This window comes from Rhinoraja longicauda, chromosome 5, assembly GCF_053455715.1.
Source record: "Rhinoraja longicauda isolate Sanriku21f chromosome 5, sRhiLon1.1, whole genome shotgun sequence".
NCBI lineage: Eukaryota > Metazoa > Chordata > Chondrichthyes > Rajiformes > Arhynchobatidae > Rhinoraja > Rhinoraja longicauda.
In genome coordinates this window covers 83,686,885-83,706,392 of record NC_135957.1, presented here as the reverse complement: position 1 = coordinate 83,706,392, position 19,508 = coordinate 83,686,885, and the positions used below count along the sequence as shown (strand labels likewise).

At 46.3% G+C, this 19,508-nt stretch overlaps 1 protein-coding gene across 3 annotated transcripts in view; it reads left to right on the top strand.

Annotated features, from left to right (window-relative positions):
- Positions 1 to 1,409: 1,409 nt before the first annotated feature.
- pdss2 (prenyl (decaprenyl) diphosphate synthase, subunit 2) overlaps positions 1,410 to 19,508 on the top strand; it is a 169,768-nt gene continuing 151,669 nt past the window's right edge. For 2 of the 3 annotated variants that reach the window (XR_013547322.1, XM_078400251.1), the window contains exons 1-2: positions 1,410 to 1,511; positions 8,755 to 9,125. Coding sequence is in view for 2 of the 3 variants with exons in the window: in XM_078400251.1 (XP_078256377.1) it covers positions 8,854 to 9,125 (272 nt within the window). In the remaining variant the exon portion in view is untranslated. Of the gene's footprint in view, positions 1,512 to 1,548; positions 1,605 to 8,754; positions 9,126 to 19,508 lie in introns of those variants that run through there. The other variant, XM_078400252.1, reaches the window with a different exon arrangement.

Sequence of the window (19,508 nt, the reverse complement as noted above, 5' to 3'; positions counted from 1 at the left end):
CAGGGGTCGGCGCGGACCTGATGGGCCGAAGGGCCTGTTTCCGTGCTGTGTGACTCTATGACTCTATACAGTATGTATTGCCACAGAACAAAATGTCATGTTACCCAGAATATATATGTTTAGATTATTTTTAAAGATACTCGGTTTCAGTTTTTAAACGTAATTAAACTGGTTTGAATAGATCAAAGTTTACGTTTGAAGCATTCAACTGCTGTAAAGATGAATAATGATGGTAAGTCTGGGTTGAGGTTTTGAGATAGGACCCTTCAGTAGTGCTGGTCAGCCTTTATTGTGTGGTCAAAGTAACCTGGATGTAGTGATGAAAGGTATAGTGAGGCTTTAGATGTTTGCTTTGAAAGCCCTTTGTTAGTTGAATTTAAATCGTCCTGATTCTTGTACTGTGAACATTCAGCTGCGTATGATTTCCTTGCTCTAACGTTTACTTTCTTTCTGAATGTAAAACGCCCAACTTTACTCTCCTCATTTAGATTTTGGAAATTTGGTTGCGCTTAACTCGAGCTGAGGAAGCTTGGTGATCAGGCAGCTCAGACCCATTGCCTGCATTCCCAACACCATTTGGGAACTTCAGGATGCTTCTGGATGAACATTGACTTCTCTCACTTCAGGTAGTCCCTGCATCCCCTCTCTATCCCCCCCCCCCCCCCCCCCCCTTCTCAGTTGCCCACTAGTCTAAGAAAATAACTGCAGATGCTGGTACAAATCGATTTATTCACAAAACGTTTTCAGTCAGAGAGTTGTGAATCTGTGGAATTCTCTGCCTCAGAAGGCAGTGGAGGCCAATTCTCTGAATGCATTCAAGAGCGAGCTAGATAGAGCTCTTAAGGATAGTGGAGTCAGGGGGTATGGGGAGAAGGCAGGAACGGGGTACTGATTGAGAATGATCAGCCATGATCACATTGAATGGCGGTGCGTACAGGCTCGAAGGGCCGAACGGCCTCCTCCTGCACCTATTGTCTATAGACGGTGGTATGGAGAAATATAGAACAGATGAATTAAAGATATGCAAAAAAAGTAACAACGATCAAGGACAGGTGGAGCCCAGGATGGTCCAGTGGTGGCTGTGCGCTCAGTGATGCAGATGTGTCTGTGTTGCACAATGAAGGAGGTGAAGGGAAGCAGCCGCCGTTCGGCCCATCAACTCCGGGCCTGCGGGCTGCGACGGCCCAGGCCCGTATCCGTGGTTACGGCCCGCGCCCGTCTCCACGGTTACGGCCCGCGCCGGTCTCCGTGGTTACAGTCTCCGTCTCCGTGGTTACGGCCCGCGCTCGTCCCCCGTCATTACGGCCCAGGCCCCGTCACCGTAGTTACGGCCTGCGCCCGTCTCCACGGTTACGGCCCGCGCCCGTCCCCGTGGTTACGGCCCAGGCCGCGTCACCGTAGTCACGGCCCGCGCCCGTCTCCACGGTTACGGTCCAGGCTTCACACTTTACGGCCCCGCTTGGCGACCCGCCGTGTTCTGGATTCGATGCAATGGCGGCGCTCAGGAGATGGTGAGTCCCGGCTCCCGGCGCTGACGGCAGCGGGGGACGGGGACAGGAGGGGCGGAAAGAGGAGAGAGGAGAGCAAGGGAGATGAGAGGAGAGGTGAGGAGAAGAGAGGAAAGAGGAAAGCAAGGGAGAGGAGAGGAGGAGTGGAGGAGAGGGGAGGAGAGGGGAGGGGAGGGGGAGGGGAGAAGAGGAGGAGGAGGGGGGTAGGGGAGACGAGGGGAGGGGAGAGGTTCAGGCGAGTCTGGATAGAGGGGGTGGAGATCTGGGGGGAGGGGGGAACAAGGGGGTGTAGGGGACGGGGGACGGGGGAAGTCTGGGGAAAGGTGGTCCGGGTAGAGAAGAAGAGGGGGGGGGGTCTGTGGACAGGTGAGTATGGAGTGAGGGGATCCAGAGAGGTGATGAGGGAAGGTGTCTGCAAAGAGTACGTCGTGGTCATTGCCGAGGGGTGGGGGTGGGATGGTAGAGGTTTAGGTTTATTATTATTGTCACATGTACCGGGACGTTTCGGTGCCCGGGGCGGCTCGGCCGCGGGGCCTTCCATCCTCTTGCGGGGGCTGTGCGTGTCGGTTGCCTCGGTAGGGGTCGAGCTGCCTGTCCGTGGGCGCGGGGGGGAAGAGAGGGGAAGTTTTGTTGCCTCCATCACAGTGAGGGGGTGTTTGGAGTCACTGATGGATGTTTGTGTTGGGGTCGGGTGTCCTGTGTTTTTTTCTTTTTGCTGTGTTTTGTGACTGCTGAAATTTCGTTCGGTGTTGTGCCGAATGACAATAAAGTGTTGTTATGTTATGCAGAGAAAAGCTGTGCTTTGAAAGCTATCCAAACAGATCAGATATGCCATACGTAGATGCAATCAGTTCAACTCAAGTACAATAGATGCTGCCTGACCCGCTGAGTTCCTCCAGCACGTTATGTTGTGCTCTCTGGCTTTGGGGAGAGTTGGGAGACTGACTTGCCTTTTGTGGTCACAGAAAGTTCTGTGTTGATAGTTCATGTTCATAAGTGATAGGAGCAGAATTAGACCATTCGGCCCATCAAGACTTCTGAAGAAGTCTGAAGAAGGGTCTCCACCCGAAACGTCACCCATTCCTTCTCTCCCGAGATGCTGCCTGACCTGCTGAGTTACGCCAGCATTTTGTGAATAAATACCTTCGATTTGTACCAGCATCTGCAGTTATCTTCTTATAAGACTTCTATGCCATTCAATCGTGGCCGATCTATCTTTCCCTCTCAACCCCATTCTCCTGTCTTCTCCCCATAACCGCTGACATCTCTACAGCTTAAAATAAAAATGAATAAAGGATGTTTTCAATGGAAAAGACAATACTTGTTCAATAATTTATTGAACTATTAAATTTTGATTATATTATTTGTGGATATGGGCCTGTTAGGCTGCAATAAGAAAAAAAATAATTGTTCTGTTGTGGGTACATGCCAATTAAACACTCGTGGAAAGAGAGAAGGTTAATCTTTCAGGTTGAAGTTCAAGAGAACTTCTCTAAAGTAAGATGTTTCGTGCAGACAGTCTCTGGGTTACATAAGGATTTTGTTCATGAGAACTGTTCATAAACTCATTTTACTGTAAGTCATAAATGAGCAATTTCGATGAGGATTGATTAATATAGACATTTATTTATTCTCTTTCCCCCCTGTGGAGTTACAATGGTGCAGAATTACACTGTTCCACATCCAGTGGGTGTCCTTAAAGTTTCAATAGATGTTATAGTGATAGAATATTATATGATTGTTCATAAGAGACTGTCTCTTCCGTTTCCAACGCTAATCGCCCATGAGATCTCGTGTTGTGAATCTCGTCTTTGAATACTGTGAAAAGGTCACATAAAGGTCAAACTTTTTTTTTCCATGAATGGTGTTTTTTGAATGAACAACCCATTACCCGTATCCCATGTCATCCTGAAGATGTAACATTTCTGCAACTAACTTTCCTTTCTTGAAGTTTTCTTTAAACGTTCATTGGAGAATTCCGTGCGGCACGGTGGCGCAGCAATAGAGTTGCTGCCTTACAGAGAATGCAGCGCCGGAGACCCGGGTTTGATCCCGACTACGGGTGCTATCTGTATGGAGTTAGTACGTTCTCCCCGTGACCTGCGTGGGTTTTCTCCCACACTCCAAAGACGTACAGGTTTGTAGGTTAATTGGCTTGGTAAATGTAAAAATTGTCCCTAGTGGGTATAGGATTGTGTTAATGTGCAGGGATCGCTGGTCGGCGCGGACCCGGTGGGCCGAAAGGGCCTGTTTCCGTGCTTTAACTAAACTAAAATTTGGCACATATTAGGCAAAAAGGATTTCTGTACGTCAAGTCTTCAGTAGCCCTCCTGTATAAAGTCTAAATTGGTGCATGACTATGTCTACGAAGAAGGGTCCCAACCCGAAACATTCATATATCCATGTTCTCCAGAGATGCTGCATGATCCGCTGAGTTACTCCAGTAACTTTGCATCTATTTTTTTAACAAAAAGCTCTGGTCTGGTGCATAGCTACCATCTTAGTAAGACGATTATGTATTAAAGGTTCATTTTAGAGAATACATAGGAAACAGCACAGCACAAGAACAAGCCCTTTGGCCCACCGTGCTTGTGCTGAACATGATGCCAAGCCCAACTCTTATCTGCCTGCACATAATCCGTATCCCTTCATTCCCTTCATTCCCTTCATATCCATGTACCTATCCAAAAGCCTCTTAAATGCCACTATTGCATCTGCCTCAACAACGACCCTGGCAGCACATTTCAGGCACTCACCATCCTCTGTGTGTAAAAAAAAAACAGTTGCCCTGCACATCACCTTCAAACTTCGCCCCTGTCACCTTAAAGCTTTCTCCACTAGTCTTTCACATTTCCTGAGATGGTAGGGCAGGACAGAGCTGTGGATTCTAGTCTTTCAGCCATTCGCCGTATATTTGACATTACTACTTTCCCAACTTCACCAGTTTAATTTAGTTTAGTGTCATGTGTACTGAGGTACAGTAAAAAGCTTTTTGTGGCATGCTAACCAGTCAGCAGAAAGACAATATCCGATTACAATCGTGCCGTGCACAATGTAGAGATACAGGATAAAGGGAAGAATATTTAGTGGAAGAAATAGTCCAGTAAAGTCCAATCAAAGATAGTCCGAGGGTCTTCAATGAGGTAGATAGTAGGTCAGGTCTGCTCTCTAGTTGTTGGTCGGATGGTTCAGTTACCTGATAACAGCTGGGAAGAAACTGCCTCTGAATTTGGAGGTGTGCATTTTTACACTTCTGTACCTCTTGCCCGATGGGAGAGGGGAGAAGAGGGAGTGGTCGGGGTGAGATTCGTCCTTGATTATGCTGCTGGCCTTGCCGAGGCAGCGTGAAGGATGGAGTCAATGGAAGGGAGGTTCGTTTGTGCGATGGGTCCACAATTCTCTGCAATTTCTTGCGGTCTTGAATGGAGATTCAAGTCCTCTTCACCACCAACCGTGGCATTGCGTTTCAGGCACTCACTATGCCCTGGGTTAAAAAGAAATTTGCCCGCGCCCATCTCCATTATACTTTGCTCCTCTCACCTTAAAGCTGTGCCCTCGCGTGTTTTTATTTTTCATCCTGGGAAAAAGATTCTGACTACTGGTGCTGTCTACTGAGTTTGTATGTTCTCCCTCTGACCATGTGGGTTTTCTCCAGGTGCTCCAGTTTCCTCCCGTTTGCAGGTTAATTGGCTTCTGTAAATTGCCCCTATGTGTAGAATGTGAAATTGGGATAACATAAAACTAGGGTATGGTTGATCGCTGGTCAGCGTGTACTTGGTGGGCCAAAGGGCCTGATTCCACACTGTATCTCTAAAGTAAACAATGCTATGCCCTGTGGTATTTGATATTTAAATCTTGAGAAAGAGGTTCTGATTATATACGCTATCTACACCTATCAGAATTCTACATACTTCTTTCAACTCTCATGACAACCTCCGCCCCAGAGTAGACAATTCAAGTTCATAACTTCTTATGTTCTAAGAATTAGGCCATTCAGCCCATCAAGTCTACTCCATCATTCAATCATGGCTGATCTATCTTTCCCTCTCAACCCCATTCTCCTGCCTTCTCCCCATAACTGCTGACACCCGCACTAATCAAGTGTGTCCAACCTCTCCCTGTAGCTAATACCCCCTAATCCAGGCACCATTCTGCTAAATCTCCTCTGCACCTTTTCCAAAGCCACCACATCTTGCCTTTAACAGGGCAACCAAAAGTGCATGCACTGGGTGTAATCAATGAACCTAAACCTGACCAATTGTACCAAGCAGTCTCTTACGTTATTGATTCGCAGATTAATGATTAAATTAAAACAAAGTTTTAAACACAATATTTGGAGTATTGCGTTCAGTTTTAGTTTAATTTAGAGATACCGCGCGGAAACAGGGGTGCCATGTTATAGGAAATATGTGGTCCAGCTGGAAAGGGTGCAGGGACGATTTACGAGGATGTTGCCAGGACTCGAGGGCCTGAGCTACAGGGAGATGATGAACAGGCTAGGACTCTATTCCTCGGAGCGCAGGAGGATGAGGGGCGATCTTGGAGAGGTGTACAAAATAATGAGAGGAATAGATCGGGTAGACACACACGTGTAAGAAAATAACTGCAGAAGGTGGTACAAATCGAAGGTATTTATTCACAAAATGCTGGAGTAAGTCAGCAGGTCAGGCAGCATCTCAGGAGAGAAGGAACGGGCGACGTTTCGGGTCTTGCCCAGAGTAGGGGAATGGAGAATCAGAGGACATAGGTTTAAAGTGAGGGGGGGAAGATTTAATAGGAACCTGAGGAGTAATGTTTTGAAATAATGGGTGTTGGGTGTATGGAACGAGCTGCTGGAGGAGGTAGTTTAAGGCAGGTACTATTGTTTAAGAAACATTCAGACAGGTACATTGATAGTATAAGAAAATAACTGCAGATGCTGGTACAAATCGATTTATTCACAAAATGCTGGAGTAACTCAGCAGGTCAGGCAGCATCTCGGGAGAGAAGGAATGGGTGACGTTTCGGGTCGAGACCCTTCTTCAGACTGATGTCGGGGGTGGGACAAAGGAAGGATATAGGTGGAGACAGGAAGATAGAGGGAGATCTGGGAAGGAGGAGGGGAAGGGAGGGACAGAGGAGCTATCTGAAGTTGGAGAAGTCAACGTTCATACCACCGGGCCGCAAACTGCCCAGGCGAAATATGAGGTGCTGCTCCTCCAATTTCCGGCGGGCCTCACTATGGCACTGGAGGAGGCCCATGACAGAGAGGTCAGACTGGGAATGGGAGGGGGAGTTGAAGTGCTGGGCCACCGGGAGATCAGTGGCGTTAATGCGGACCGAGCGCAGGTGTTCAGCGAAGCGATCGCCGAGCCTGCGCTTGGTTTCGCCGATATAGATGAGTTGACATCTAGAGCAGCGGATGCAATAGATGAGGTTGGAGGAGGTGCAGGTGAACCTCTGTCTCACCTGGAAAGAATGTTTGGGTCCTTTGATGGAGTTGAGGGGGGAGGTAAAGGGACAGGTGTTGCATCTCGTGCGGTTGCAAGGGAAAGTGCCCGGGGTTAGGGTGGTTTGGGTAGGAAGGGACGAGTGGACCAGGGAGTTGCGGAGGGAACGGTCTCTGCGGAATGCAGAGAGGGGAGGGGATGGGAAGATATGGCCAGTGGTGGGGTCCTGTTGTAGGTGACGGAAATGTTGGTGGATGATATGTTGGATCCGCTGGCTGGTGGGGTGGAAGGTGAGAACGAGGGGGATCCTGTCCTTGTTGCGAGTGGGGGGATGGGGAGCAAGAGCGGAGCTGCGGGATGTAGAAGAGACCCTAGTGAGGGCCTCATCTATAATGGAGGAGGGGAAGCCCCGTTTTCTGAAAAACGAGGACATCTCGGAAGCCCTAGTCTGAAACACCTCATCCCGGGCACAGATGCGGCGTAGACGGAGGAATTGGGAGTAGGGGATAGACTTTTTGCAGGGGACCGGGTGGGAAGAAGTGTAGTCCAGATAGCTGTGCGAGTCGGTGGGCTTGTAATAAATGTCCGTCACTAATTTTTCTCCTGTGATGGAAATGGTGAGGTCCAGAAACGGGAGGGAGATGTCAGAGATAGTCCAGGTGTATTTAAGGGCAGGATGGAAATTGGAGGTGAAGTGTATAAAGTCAGTGAGTTCTGCATGGGTGCAAGAGGTAGCACCAATGCAGTCGTCGATGTAGCGGAGGTAGAGTTCGGGGATGGGGCCAGTGTACGTCTGGAGCAGGGATTGTTCGACGTACCCGACAAAGAGGCAGGCGTAGCTAGGGCCCATGCGAGTGCCCATAGCTAAGCCTCTGGTTTGGAGGAAGTGGGAGGAGTCAAAGGAGAAGTTGTTGAGGGTAAGAACCAGCTCTGCTAGGCGGAGGAGAGTGTTGGTCGATGGGGATTGGCTGGTTCTACGGTCGAGGAAGAAACGGAGGGCTTCGAGACCATCCTTGTGGGGGATGGAAGTGTAGAGTGACTGGACATCCATGGTGAAAATGAGGGAGTGGGGGCCTGGGAACCGGAAGTTATCCAGGAGATGGAGAGCGTGTGAGGTGTCTTGGACGTAGGTGGGGAGGGATTTGACCAGGGGGGATAGGATGGAGTCGAGGTAGGTAGAGATAAGTTCGGTGGGGCATGAGCAGGCAGAGACAATGGGTCTGCCGGGACAATTGTGTTTGTGGATTTTGGGTAGGAGGTAGAATCGGGCCGTGCGGGGCTGGGGAACTATGAGATTGGAGGCACTGAGGGGTAGTTCGCCGGAGTTGGTGAGGTCGGTGATGGTGCTGCTGATGAAGGTCTGGTGTTCATCGGTGGGGTCATGGTCCAGGGATAGGTAGGAAGAGGTGTCTGATAGTTGTCGTCTGGCCTCGGTGCGGTAGAGGTCAGCACGCCAGACTACCACAGCCCCTCCCTTGTCAGCGGGTTTAATTATTAAGTCCGGGTTGTTACGGAGTGAGTTGAGGGCTGCACGTTCAGGAGGGGAGAGGTTAGAGTTAGTCAGGGGGGTGGAAAATTTGAGGCGGCCGATGTCACGCCGGCAGTTTGAAATAAAAAGTTCTAGTGGGGGTAGTACATTGATAGGACAGGTTTAGAGGGATATGGGCCAAACGCGGGCAGGTGGGACTAGTGTGCATGGGACATGTCAGTTGGTGTGGACAAGTTGTGCCAAAGGGCCTGTTTCCACGCTGTATGACTCTAAAAAGAGATATAGCAAAAAAAGTTGATTAAATATCTTTTTTTTTTTTGCTTGGCAGGATCCATTGATGACGTTCTTCATCCTGTATTTTTCCCCGGCTTTTAACTTGGATCCAGGAGTGCTCCGTTTTCAACGTGTGAAGTTAACCGGCTGATAGATGTCTACGCTCCACACCTCCAGCATGTCACTGGTGCTGAGGAGATTGAAGTATGGACCTGCTCTGGCCGGTGCTTTTAGTCACGGCCGCAGTCTGTACTCGACGACGTCCCCTTCCTCTTGGACTAAGGTGGTGTCGGAGGCCGAGAAGATCGTCGGATACCCAACCTCCTTTATGAGCCTGCGCTGCCTGCTCAGTGACGAGTTGAGCAACATCGCCCTTCATGTCAGGAAATTGGTCGGGACAAAGCATCCTTTAATATCTACAGCCAGGTAAAAAATGTGGCTGGATTAAATCTAGGACAAAGACACGTGAACGGTGTCAAGATGGTTGACCATCTTGATTCAGATTCAGATTCAAGATGGTTGACCATCTTGATTCAGATTCAAGATGGTTGACCTTTATGGATGGTTTTGAGTGATATATATTTTTATGTTCCCTCACATATCCAGGAAAATAATTCAAAACGTAAAGGCCTTATGCATTTCGAAGTTTTTATTGGATTAGCAAAGGTGAATAAGCTGGGAAGTTAAAAAGCAAGATGCTGATTATAAGCAACTGCAGATGGTAGTTTATTTTTTAAAAGACACAAAATGCTGAAGTAACTTGGCGAGTCAGTCAGCGTCGCTGGGGGGGAAATCGATAGGTGAGGTTTTGGGTCTGGACCCTTAAAGCGGCAGAGACCCGGGTTTGATTCTGACTACGGGTGCTGTCTGTATGGAGTTTGTACGTTCTCCCCGTGACCTTCATGAGTTTTCTCCGGGTGCTCCGGTTTCCTCCCTCGCTCCAAAGACGTACAGGTTTTTATAGGCTAATTGCCTCGGTATGATTGTAAATTGTCCCTAGTGTGTGTGTATGTGTAGGATAGCATTAGTATGCGGGGATCGCTGGTCGGCACGGACTCGGTGGACCGAAGGGCCTGTTTCCACGCTGTATCTCTAAACTAAACTAAAAACACTAAACAATTCTGGGACCAGCACGCAGAGAGCTGCCTGGCTTGGGTGCCATCTTGACTTCGGAAGGCTAATGATTAGTGTCCCCAAGAGCAGTGTTCATACTTCTGCCATGTGTGTACACCTCTGATCATTGGTCTGTGGGTGGCAATATATGCCCTCATTGCTAATTGTGTCACTTAACCGGACAGTGATTCCCAAGCTGGCAATGGGTGGTGTCGGGTTAATGCTGAAGATTACAGGGTGCGTTGGAGGCTAACATTGAAGTAATTTTAAAAACATGCACAAAAGCAAATATAAAATATATATTTGTTCTCAAGCTTTCACCAGGGCAGCTCTGAATGTAAAAGAGAGTTAGATAGAGCTCCAGGGGCTAGTGTCAAGGGATATGGGGAGAAGGTGAGCACAGGTTACTGATTGTGGATGATTAGCCATGATCACAATGAATGGCGGTGCTGGCTCGAAGGGCCAAATGGCCTCCTCCTGCACCTATTTTCGGTTTCTGTTTCTGTTTCTCTGATTAAAGGAGCAGTCTATGACATTAGTTTAGTTCAGTTTAGAGAGACAGTTCGGAAACAGGCCCTTCGGCCCACCGAGCCCACGCCAACCAGCGATCACCCTGTTACTACATACTAGGGACAATTAACAATCTGAAGCCAATTAACCTACAAACCTGTACGTCTTTGGAATGTGTGAGGAAATGTGAGCACCTGGAGATTTTATACGTACACGAAGGGAAAAAGAGTAACCAGAGTGAAAAAGGGAACCCCAGGAATCAAAGCGGTCATCTTTATGTGGAGCTGCAGGAAATGGGCAAGGTCCTTAATGAGTATTTGGTGCAGTTAATGGAAGTATCTTGGGAGTAGTCAGTATTACGGGTCTTGGAGGTGCTGATGGTCCTGAAGCATATGAAGATAGACAAATCTCCCGGGCCGAATCAGATATATCTCAGGACACTGGGAAGCTAGAGAGGAAATTGCAGGAGCCCTGGCTGAGATTTATGAGTCATCATTAAATACTGGCTGAGATTTATGAGTCATCATTAAATACGGGTGAGGTGCTGGAAGATGGAGGTCAATGTTGTGCCTCTATTTAAGAAGGGCTGCAAAGCAAAGCCTGAGAACAATAGACAATAGGTGCAGGAGGAGGCCATTCGGCCCTTCGAGCCAGCACCGCCATTCAATGTGATCATGGCTGATCATTCTCAATCAGTACCCCATTCCTGCCTTCTCCCCATACCCCCTGACTCCGCTATCCTTAAGAGCTCTATCCAGCTCTCTCTTGAATGCAGCAGAGAATTCCACAGATTCACAACTCTCTGACTGAAAACGTTTTTCCTCATCTCAGTTCTAAATGGCCTACCCCTTATTCTTAAACTGTGGCCCCTTGTTCTGGACTCCCCCAACATTGGGAACATGTTTCCTGCCTCTAACGTGTCCAACCCCTTAATAATCTTATACGTTTCGATAAGATCTCCTCTCATCCTTCTAAAAGAACGATAGGCCAGAGAGTCTAACATCTGTGATTGGAAAGTTGCCAGAGAGTATTCTGGGGGATAAGATATGCATGCATTTGGATAGCTCTGGGGTGATTAGGGAAAATCAGCATGGCTTTGTGTATGGGAGATCAAGTCTCACAAATCTGATTGAGTATTTTTGAAGATGTGACCAAAAAGATTGATCTGTGAAGGCATTCAACAAGTCATTAATAGATGGGCCATATTGGTCGGCATGGGCAAGTTGGGCTGAAGGGCCTGTTTCCATGCTGTATGACTCTGACTCATCAAATGCTCATCATGAAAATGTCTGGAGAAGTATAGGTGGTTTAGGTTTTGTGATTACATTCAGAAGGATGAGGGGGGACCTCATTGAAATTTACCGAATAGCTAAGGCCTGGATAGAGTGAATGTGGAGAGTCTCGGACCAGAAGGCATAGCCTCAGGGTAAAAGGACGTACCGTTAGTAGTATAAGACAGTAACTGCAGATGCTGGTACAAATTGAGGTATTCACACAATGCTGGAGTAACTCAGCAGATCAGGCAGCATCTCAGGAGAGAAGGAATGGGTGACGTTTCGGGTCGAGACCCTTCTTCAGACTGATGTCAGGGGGGCGGGACATAGGAAGGATATGGGTGGAGACAGGAAGATAGAGGGAGATCTGGGAAGAGGGAGGGGAAGAGAGGGACAGAGGAACTATCTAAAGTGGGAGAAGTCAATGTTCACGGGTTAGTAGTAGGTAGGTTAGTAGTAGGATTTTTGTCAATGGGTGTGAATCTGGGGAGCATTTTGCCACAGAAGGCTGTGGAGGCCGTCAAAGTATAAATTAATGAATAAGTTTATTGGCCAAGTATGTGCATATACAAGGAATGTGCCTTGGTGCTCCGCTCACAAATGACAACGCAAACACACAGTTAACAGTTAAGTTTATAGCATAAACACATCAAAACAATAAGGAGACAACATTACAGTCTCAACATGTGGGTGAAAATAAACCAGAGCAAAAAAGAGACTACAGACTTTGGTTATTGAGTAGAGCTACCACTCGTGGAAAAAAAAACTGTTTTTATGTCTGTCTGTGGCTTCTTTGACAGTCTGGAGTCGCCTTCCAGAAGGAAGTGCTTCAAGGAGTTTGTGGCCAGGGTGAGAGGGATCAGAGATGATCTTGCCCGCTCGCTTCCTGGCCCTTGCAGTGTAGAGTTCGTATATTTGTATGTGTATATGTATATTTGTAAGGCGGAGATTGACAAATTCTTGATTTGTTAGGGTGTCAGGGGTTATGGGGGGAAGGCAGGAGAACGGGGTTGAGAGGGAAAGATAGATCAGCCATGATTGAATGGTGGAGTAAACTTGGTGGGCCTAATGGCCTAATTCTGCTCCTATAACTTATGAACTTATTACGTGTAGTGAGGTACAGTGAAAGACCTTTGTGGTGCTTTCCAATCAAATGTTATAATACCACACATGAATGCAATCAAGCCGAATACAATCAAGAAAAATACCGGAATGCAGAAAATAATTTCTCAGCGTAGCAGCGTAATTGTTGCAGATAAAATGTTCAATGTCCTCAATGAGTTAGGTTGGAAAATTGAGACGGTATGGAAGGACTGTTCAGAAGTCTGATAACCGAGGGAAAGGAACTGTACCTGGGTCTGGTGGTGCGCAGTTTCAAGCGATTGCATCTTCTGTCCGATGGGAGGGGGGGGGGGGGGAAGGAATGGCTGGGGTGGGAAGTGTCGATGGAGTGAATCGTGAGGAGTCTGGTCTGTGCGATGGACTGGGCCGCATTCACATCCAGGAATGCATTGTGGCTGAGACTATATTGGCAAATAGAGTAAAATACAGGTTGAACAATATAAACTGGATTCGACATTTGAAGAGATTACATAGACCGATGACCTTGCATTGGTAAGGTAATGTAAGAAAATAACTGCAGATGCTGGTACAAATCAAAGGTATTTATTCACAAAATACTGGAGTAACTCAGCAGGTCATGCAGCATCTCAGGAGAGAAGGAATGGGCGACGTTTCGGGTCGAGACCCTTCTTCAGACTGATGTCAGGGGGGCGGGACAAAGGAAGGATATAGGTGGAGACAGGAAGACAGTGGGAGATTGGGAAGGGGGAAGGGGGAGGAGAAGAGAGGGACATTGGTGAGGGGTGATTCTACTGAAGAACCAGGGGCCACAGTCTAAAAGTAAAGCGGAGGCCATTTAAAACTGAGAAAAAAACCTTTTCACCCAGAGAGTTGTGAATTTGTGGAATTCTCTGCCACAGAGGGTAGTGGAGGCCAATTTACTGGATGAATTTAAAAGAGAGTTAGATAGAGCTCCAGGGGCTAGCGGAATCAAAGGATATGGGGAGAAGGCAGGCACGGGTTACTGATTGTGGATGATCAGCCAAGATCACAATGAATGGCGGTGCTGGCTCGAAGGGCCAAATGGCCTCCTCCTGCACCTATTTTCTACGTTTCTATGAAGGTTGGAAGACTGAGGATATTAAGGACGGGTCTCACACTGGCTATTCCCTCCTCTCCCTTCTCCCATCAGTCAAGAGGTACAGAAGTGTGAAAATGCACACCTCTAGATTCAGAGACAGTTTCTTCCCAGCTGTTATCAGGCAACTGAACCATCCTATTAACAGTGCAGTCCTGAACCACTGTCTACCTCATAGGTGACCCTCGGACTATCTTTAATTTGACTTTGTTGGACTTTATATTGCACTGTACCTTATTCCCTTATCATGTATCTGTACACTGTGGACGGCTCGATTGTAATCCTGTATTGTTTTTCTGCTGACTGGTTAGCACGCACCAAAAGCTTTTCACTGTACCTAAGTACACATGACAATAAACTAAACAAAACAATAACCTGCAAATAAAATTATTCTTTTGCTTGCAGAACAAGTTTCTAGGGTGTGGTTTAAATGATTAGATTCTAGCTTCAAAATGGAGAGTTAAAAAACAGATTTGCTTGGAAGCAATGGAAAGTTTTTGAATTCATCAAACAAGCACTGTATGTCAGTCAACTGTGAATTTAAAAGCCATGAATGATGCTTGTTAATTATGTGCATAAGGTGCAAAGGCAGGTTTATGGATTAAGGTCTCAATTTGCCCTGAACTCATTGATCTGTGGAATAGGGTCAAATGGCGAAAAGGCTTATTCCTCGACAAATGTCGCTCTGCAAAGAACATTGCCGACCGTTCAGAATTGTACGATACGAGCTGCCGGAGGAGGTCATTTAGTTTCAGTTTAGTTTAGAAATACAGCGTGGAAACAGGCCCTTTCGGCCCACCAGTTCCGTGCTGACCAGCGATCCCGCACATTAACACTATCCTATACCCACTAGGGACAATTTTTACATTTACCAAGCCAATTAACCTACATACCTGTACATCTTTGGAGTGTGGGAGGAAACCAAAGATCTCGGAGAAAACCCACGCAGGTCACGGGGAGAACGTACAAACTCCATACAGACAGTACCCGTAGTCAGGATCGAACCTGGGTCTCCGGCGCTGCATTCGCTGTAAGGCAGCAACTCTACAGTCGCCCTAAGGTAGTTGAGGCAGGGACTATAGGCATGTTTAAGAAACAGTTAGGCAGGTACCTGGATAGGACAGGTTTAGAGGGATATGGGCCAAACGCAGACTGGTGGGGCTAGTGTAGATGGGACATGTTGGTCGGTGTGGGCAAGTTGGGCCAAAGGGCCTGTTTCCACACTGTATCACTCTCTGACTATAATTGAGGTGGTGATGGTCATTGCAAGTTTGATGTAAAATGACTGCAGGGTTCCATGTATGACGTTTGCATGAAGAGAGACACAAAATGGTGGAGTACCTCAGCGGGTTGGGCAGCATCTCCGGAGGAAAAGGATGGGTGACCTTTTGGGTCAGAACCATTCTTCAGTCACGTCTTTTGTGTGCATCAGCCTTGCTTCACAAATCTGCACTTTTACCGTCATACCTTGGAACTGCTGGCAGAAAGGTTGCAAATGTAAATATTGTCTAAAACTCACTTGGAGACATGATGCTTTTGCCCTCTGGAGATCGATCTGGCTGGATATTGTACTCTTGTCTGATTCGACAGCTTTCAAATACAACACTTCCACACATCTAAGTTGTGCTTTAAAATTCAAGCTGATTATGGATTTGCTGGTGTTAGAACAGAGTAAAGTACAGCACAGCACAGCCCAGCCCAGGATCAGGCCTTTCAGCCCACAATCTTTGTGGTGACCATCATACCAAATTAAAGTCCCATCTGTCTGTACATGATGCATATCCCTCCATTCCCTGCCCATTCAAAAGCCCGTAAAAAGGCCACTATTGTGTGTGCTCCATACATCGTTAAACCCCTTTCATCTTATTACTATCTATTCATATATTACTGAAAATCTCATCTTGTATATGGTACATGATAGCGCAATAATTTTAGTGCCAACCTTACTCACCATTCGCCTGCAGTGTGCAGTGTCAAGTTTCGTTCAAATTGTTGCGCTATCGTGTACTGCTTTGGCTGTATTTTGGACACGTACCCCATAAAATAAACTCGCTCAGTTACTCCAGCATTTTGTGTCTCCATTTGCCAATCCTTCATATTGTTTGTTTGTTTTTTATGTGTACATATGTGTGTGTGTGTATGTATATGTGTGTTTATCATATTGTTTACAGTGTACTATGTTTACATATTCTGTTGTGCTGCTGCAAGTAAAAGTAAAAGTTTCATTGTTCTATCTGGAACATATGACAATAAAACACTCTTGATTCTCTATCCGATGCCCTCGGGGGGATGGGGGAGCTCCGAGTTGGGGAGAAGAAAATGGTGTCGAGAACAGTTACTGAGCAATCATTAATTAGCATGTGATCCTCCTGCTTGAACTAGTATATCATGGAGAGACTGCAACGATCCACAGCAATGCTGTGGGTCAGTCTGAAGAAGGGTCTCGACCCGAACCGTCATCAGTCTGAAGAAGGGTCTCGACCCGAACCGTCATCAGTCTGAAGAAAGGTCTCGACCCGAACCGTCACCCATTCCGTCACCCATTCCGTCACCCATTCCTTCTCAGCCCGTCCCGCTGAGTTACTCCAGCATTTTACATAGAAATATAGAAACATAGAAAATAGGTGCAGAGGAGGCCACTTGGCCCTTCAAGCCAGCACAGCCATTCATTGTGATCATGGCTGATCATCCACAATCAGTAACCTGTGCCTGCCTTCACCCCAAATCCCTTGATTCCACTAGCCCCGAGAGCTCTATCTAACTCTTTTAAATTCATCCAGTGAATTGGCCTCCACTGCCTTCTGCGGCAGATAATTCCACAAATTCACAACTCTCTGGGTGAAAAAAATTCTTCTCACCTCAGTTTTAAATGGCCTCCCTTTATTCTTAGACTGTGGCCCCTGGTTTGTTTTGCTAAGCCATCACCTAACCTATCTTTATGGTAGTGTTTTTTTCTGTTCATGAAGGATTGGCAAATGGAGACACAAAATGCTGGAGTAACTGAGCGAGTCAGGCAGCATCTCTGGAGAATATGGATAGGCGACTATTCCTTGTAAATTCCTCTTAACTTTACTAATTATTTTTGTGATAATTTGAGGAAAATATGCACAAAGTTTTTTTTATTTTGAGAAGTTAATTTCAAATATCAGGACTAAATGTGAAGGTAGACACAAAATGCTGGAGTAACTCAGCGGGTCAGGCATCTCTGGAGAGAAGGAATGGGTGACGTTTCAGGTCGAGACCCTTCAGTCTGAAGAAGGGTCTCGACCCGAAACATCACCCATTCCTTCTCTCCAGAAATGCTGCCTGACCCGCTGAGTTACTCCAGCATTTTGTGTCTACCTTCGATTTAAACCAGCATCTCCTTTTTTTTTTTTCCGAGGACTAAATGTGAAGTTAGTTGAAGTTAAGGAGTTGAGGCATAGTGCAAGCTCATTTTTCATACCTTATTTCATTGGAATATGAATAATTTTATGAGGTGAACATGTAATCATATAAATTTTAATGCTAAAACTTAACAACATTTATGTTCATGTTATGTTTTAATGAGCGTGCCTAATTCCAATGCATCAGACTTAAGTTCCTGCCATTGCTGAGCCTGTTTTTATACTCGACAGAATGTCAAAACATTTCCTTAAGACATTTTTTTAACATCTTCAATATGGAAAGACTCTTTATTTCCCCAAATGAAATCTCAGCTCCACAGATGAAGATTTAGATTAGTTTAGTTTATTGTTACCTGTACCGAGATAGAGTCAAAAGCTTTTGTTGTGTGCTAACAAGCCAGCAGAAAGACGGTACATGATTACAATCGAGCCATCCACAGTTCACAGTAACCGATAAAGGGAATAATGTTCAGTGCAAAATAAAGTCCGGTTAAAGATAGTCCGAGAGTCTCCTGTGAATAGGGGTGCCAACTATCTCACTCCTAAATACGGGACAAGGTGACATCACTGCCCCGCGCCCCACATGACCTCACCCAGCCAGCGGCCACGTGTTCCTCCTCCACTAATGGCGGCCGCCTTGGCCGGGAGGTGGGTTGCTACCCAACCTCCGTTAGGCGGCCCCAGGGTCTCCGGACCTAGACTGTCCGGAGCTAAAATGTCGGAAACCTAGAGTGTCAGGACCTAAACTATCGGGACCTACAGCGTCTGGGTCTACAGTGTCAGGACCTACAGCATCTGGGCCTACAGCGCCCCACCGGGCCTAATATGGGACAAGGGCGGTCCCGTACGGGACAAACCAATTTAACCCAAAATACGGGATGTCCCGGCTAATACGGAACAGTTGGCAACGTTACCTATGAGCTCGATAGTCAGGATCACTCTCCAGTTGTGGTAGGATGGTTCAGATGCATGATAACAGCTGGGAAGAAACTGTCCCTGAATTTATAGGTGTGCTTTTTCACACTTCTGTACCTCTTGCCTAATGGGAGAAGTGTGAGACTGGTCCTTGATTATGCTGCTGGTCTTGCCAAGGCAGCGTAAGGTATAAATGGAGTCCAAGGAAGGAGGTTTGGTTTGTGTGATGGTCTGCGCTACGTCCAATTTCTTGTGGACTTGGATGGAGCTGTTCCCAAAGCAAGGAATGAATTCTTGTATGAGAATATAAGTATGAGCATACGTATGAATCATTTTGATTTATCATGATTATGGCAATGCTGACTTTTAAATATTACATTGATCAAACTCAATCCCATTTTCCACACTGTTAACATTTTATGTTCATTTCAACACACCTTACCACTTGTATTTTAAACATATTAGGTTCAATTGATGTTACTGTTTTACGACTTTTTGTGAAGTTCATTGAATATGAATTATTTTGTACGAAATGAACAAAATTATTAATAAGTAATCATATTAATTTTAATGCTAAAACTCAACAACATCTATGTTCATGGTATGTTTTGTTGACTCATAGAGTCAAACAGCATGGAAACAGGCTTTCTACCTGATCCATTCCTCTCATGATTTTATACACCTCTATAAAGATCACCCCTCATCCTCCTGTGCTCCAAGGAATCGAGTCCCAGCCTGCTCGACCTCTCCTTGTAGATCAGGCCCTCGAGTCCTCGCCTAATTCCAGGCAGCCTAATTCTACATCCATCAGAATTAAGTTCCCACCATAAAAAGCGAGGCATTGTTGAGCCTGTATTATTCTTTACAGAAAGTTAAAACATTTCCTCGAGAAATTATTAATAACTTTCAATTTGGAAAGACTCTTTAGTTGTTTGAGAAAGCGTCCTCTAAATTTTCCTTCATCTTGGTCGCACTAATCCTCATTAAAGTTTACCTCATATTTAGTTTTCTAAATAATGAAAACAATCTTTCATTGCTCGCCCACTTAATATTTTCCATCAAGCCTCTTTAACAGTTCCTTCATTCTTCTTCAATTCAGTCTCAAAGTGCCAGTTTTCCGAGCCCAAGGCTTGAATTGGTTCATGAGGTGGGTCCTTGACCACCAACCTGGAAGCAATAAAGGATGCACAATAAATGCTGGCGCTGCCAGTAATGTCCTCATTCTGTCAGGCATCAAGCCAGAGTGCTTCCACAGTTTAAGAATAAGGGGTAGGCCATTTAGAACTGAGATGAGGAAAAACTTTTTCGGTCAGAGAGTTGCGAATCTGTGGAACTCTCTGCCTCAGAAGGCAGTGGAGGCCAATTCTCTGAATGCATTCAAGAGAGAGCTAGATAGAGCTCTTAAGGATAG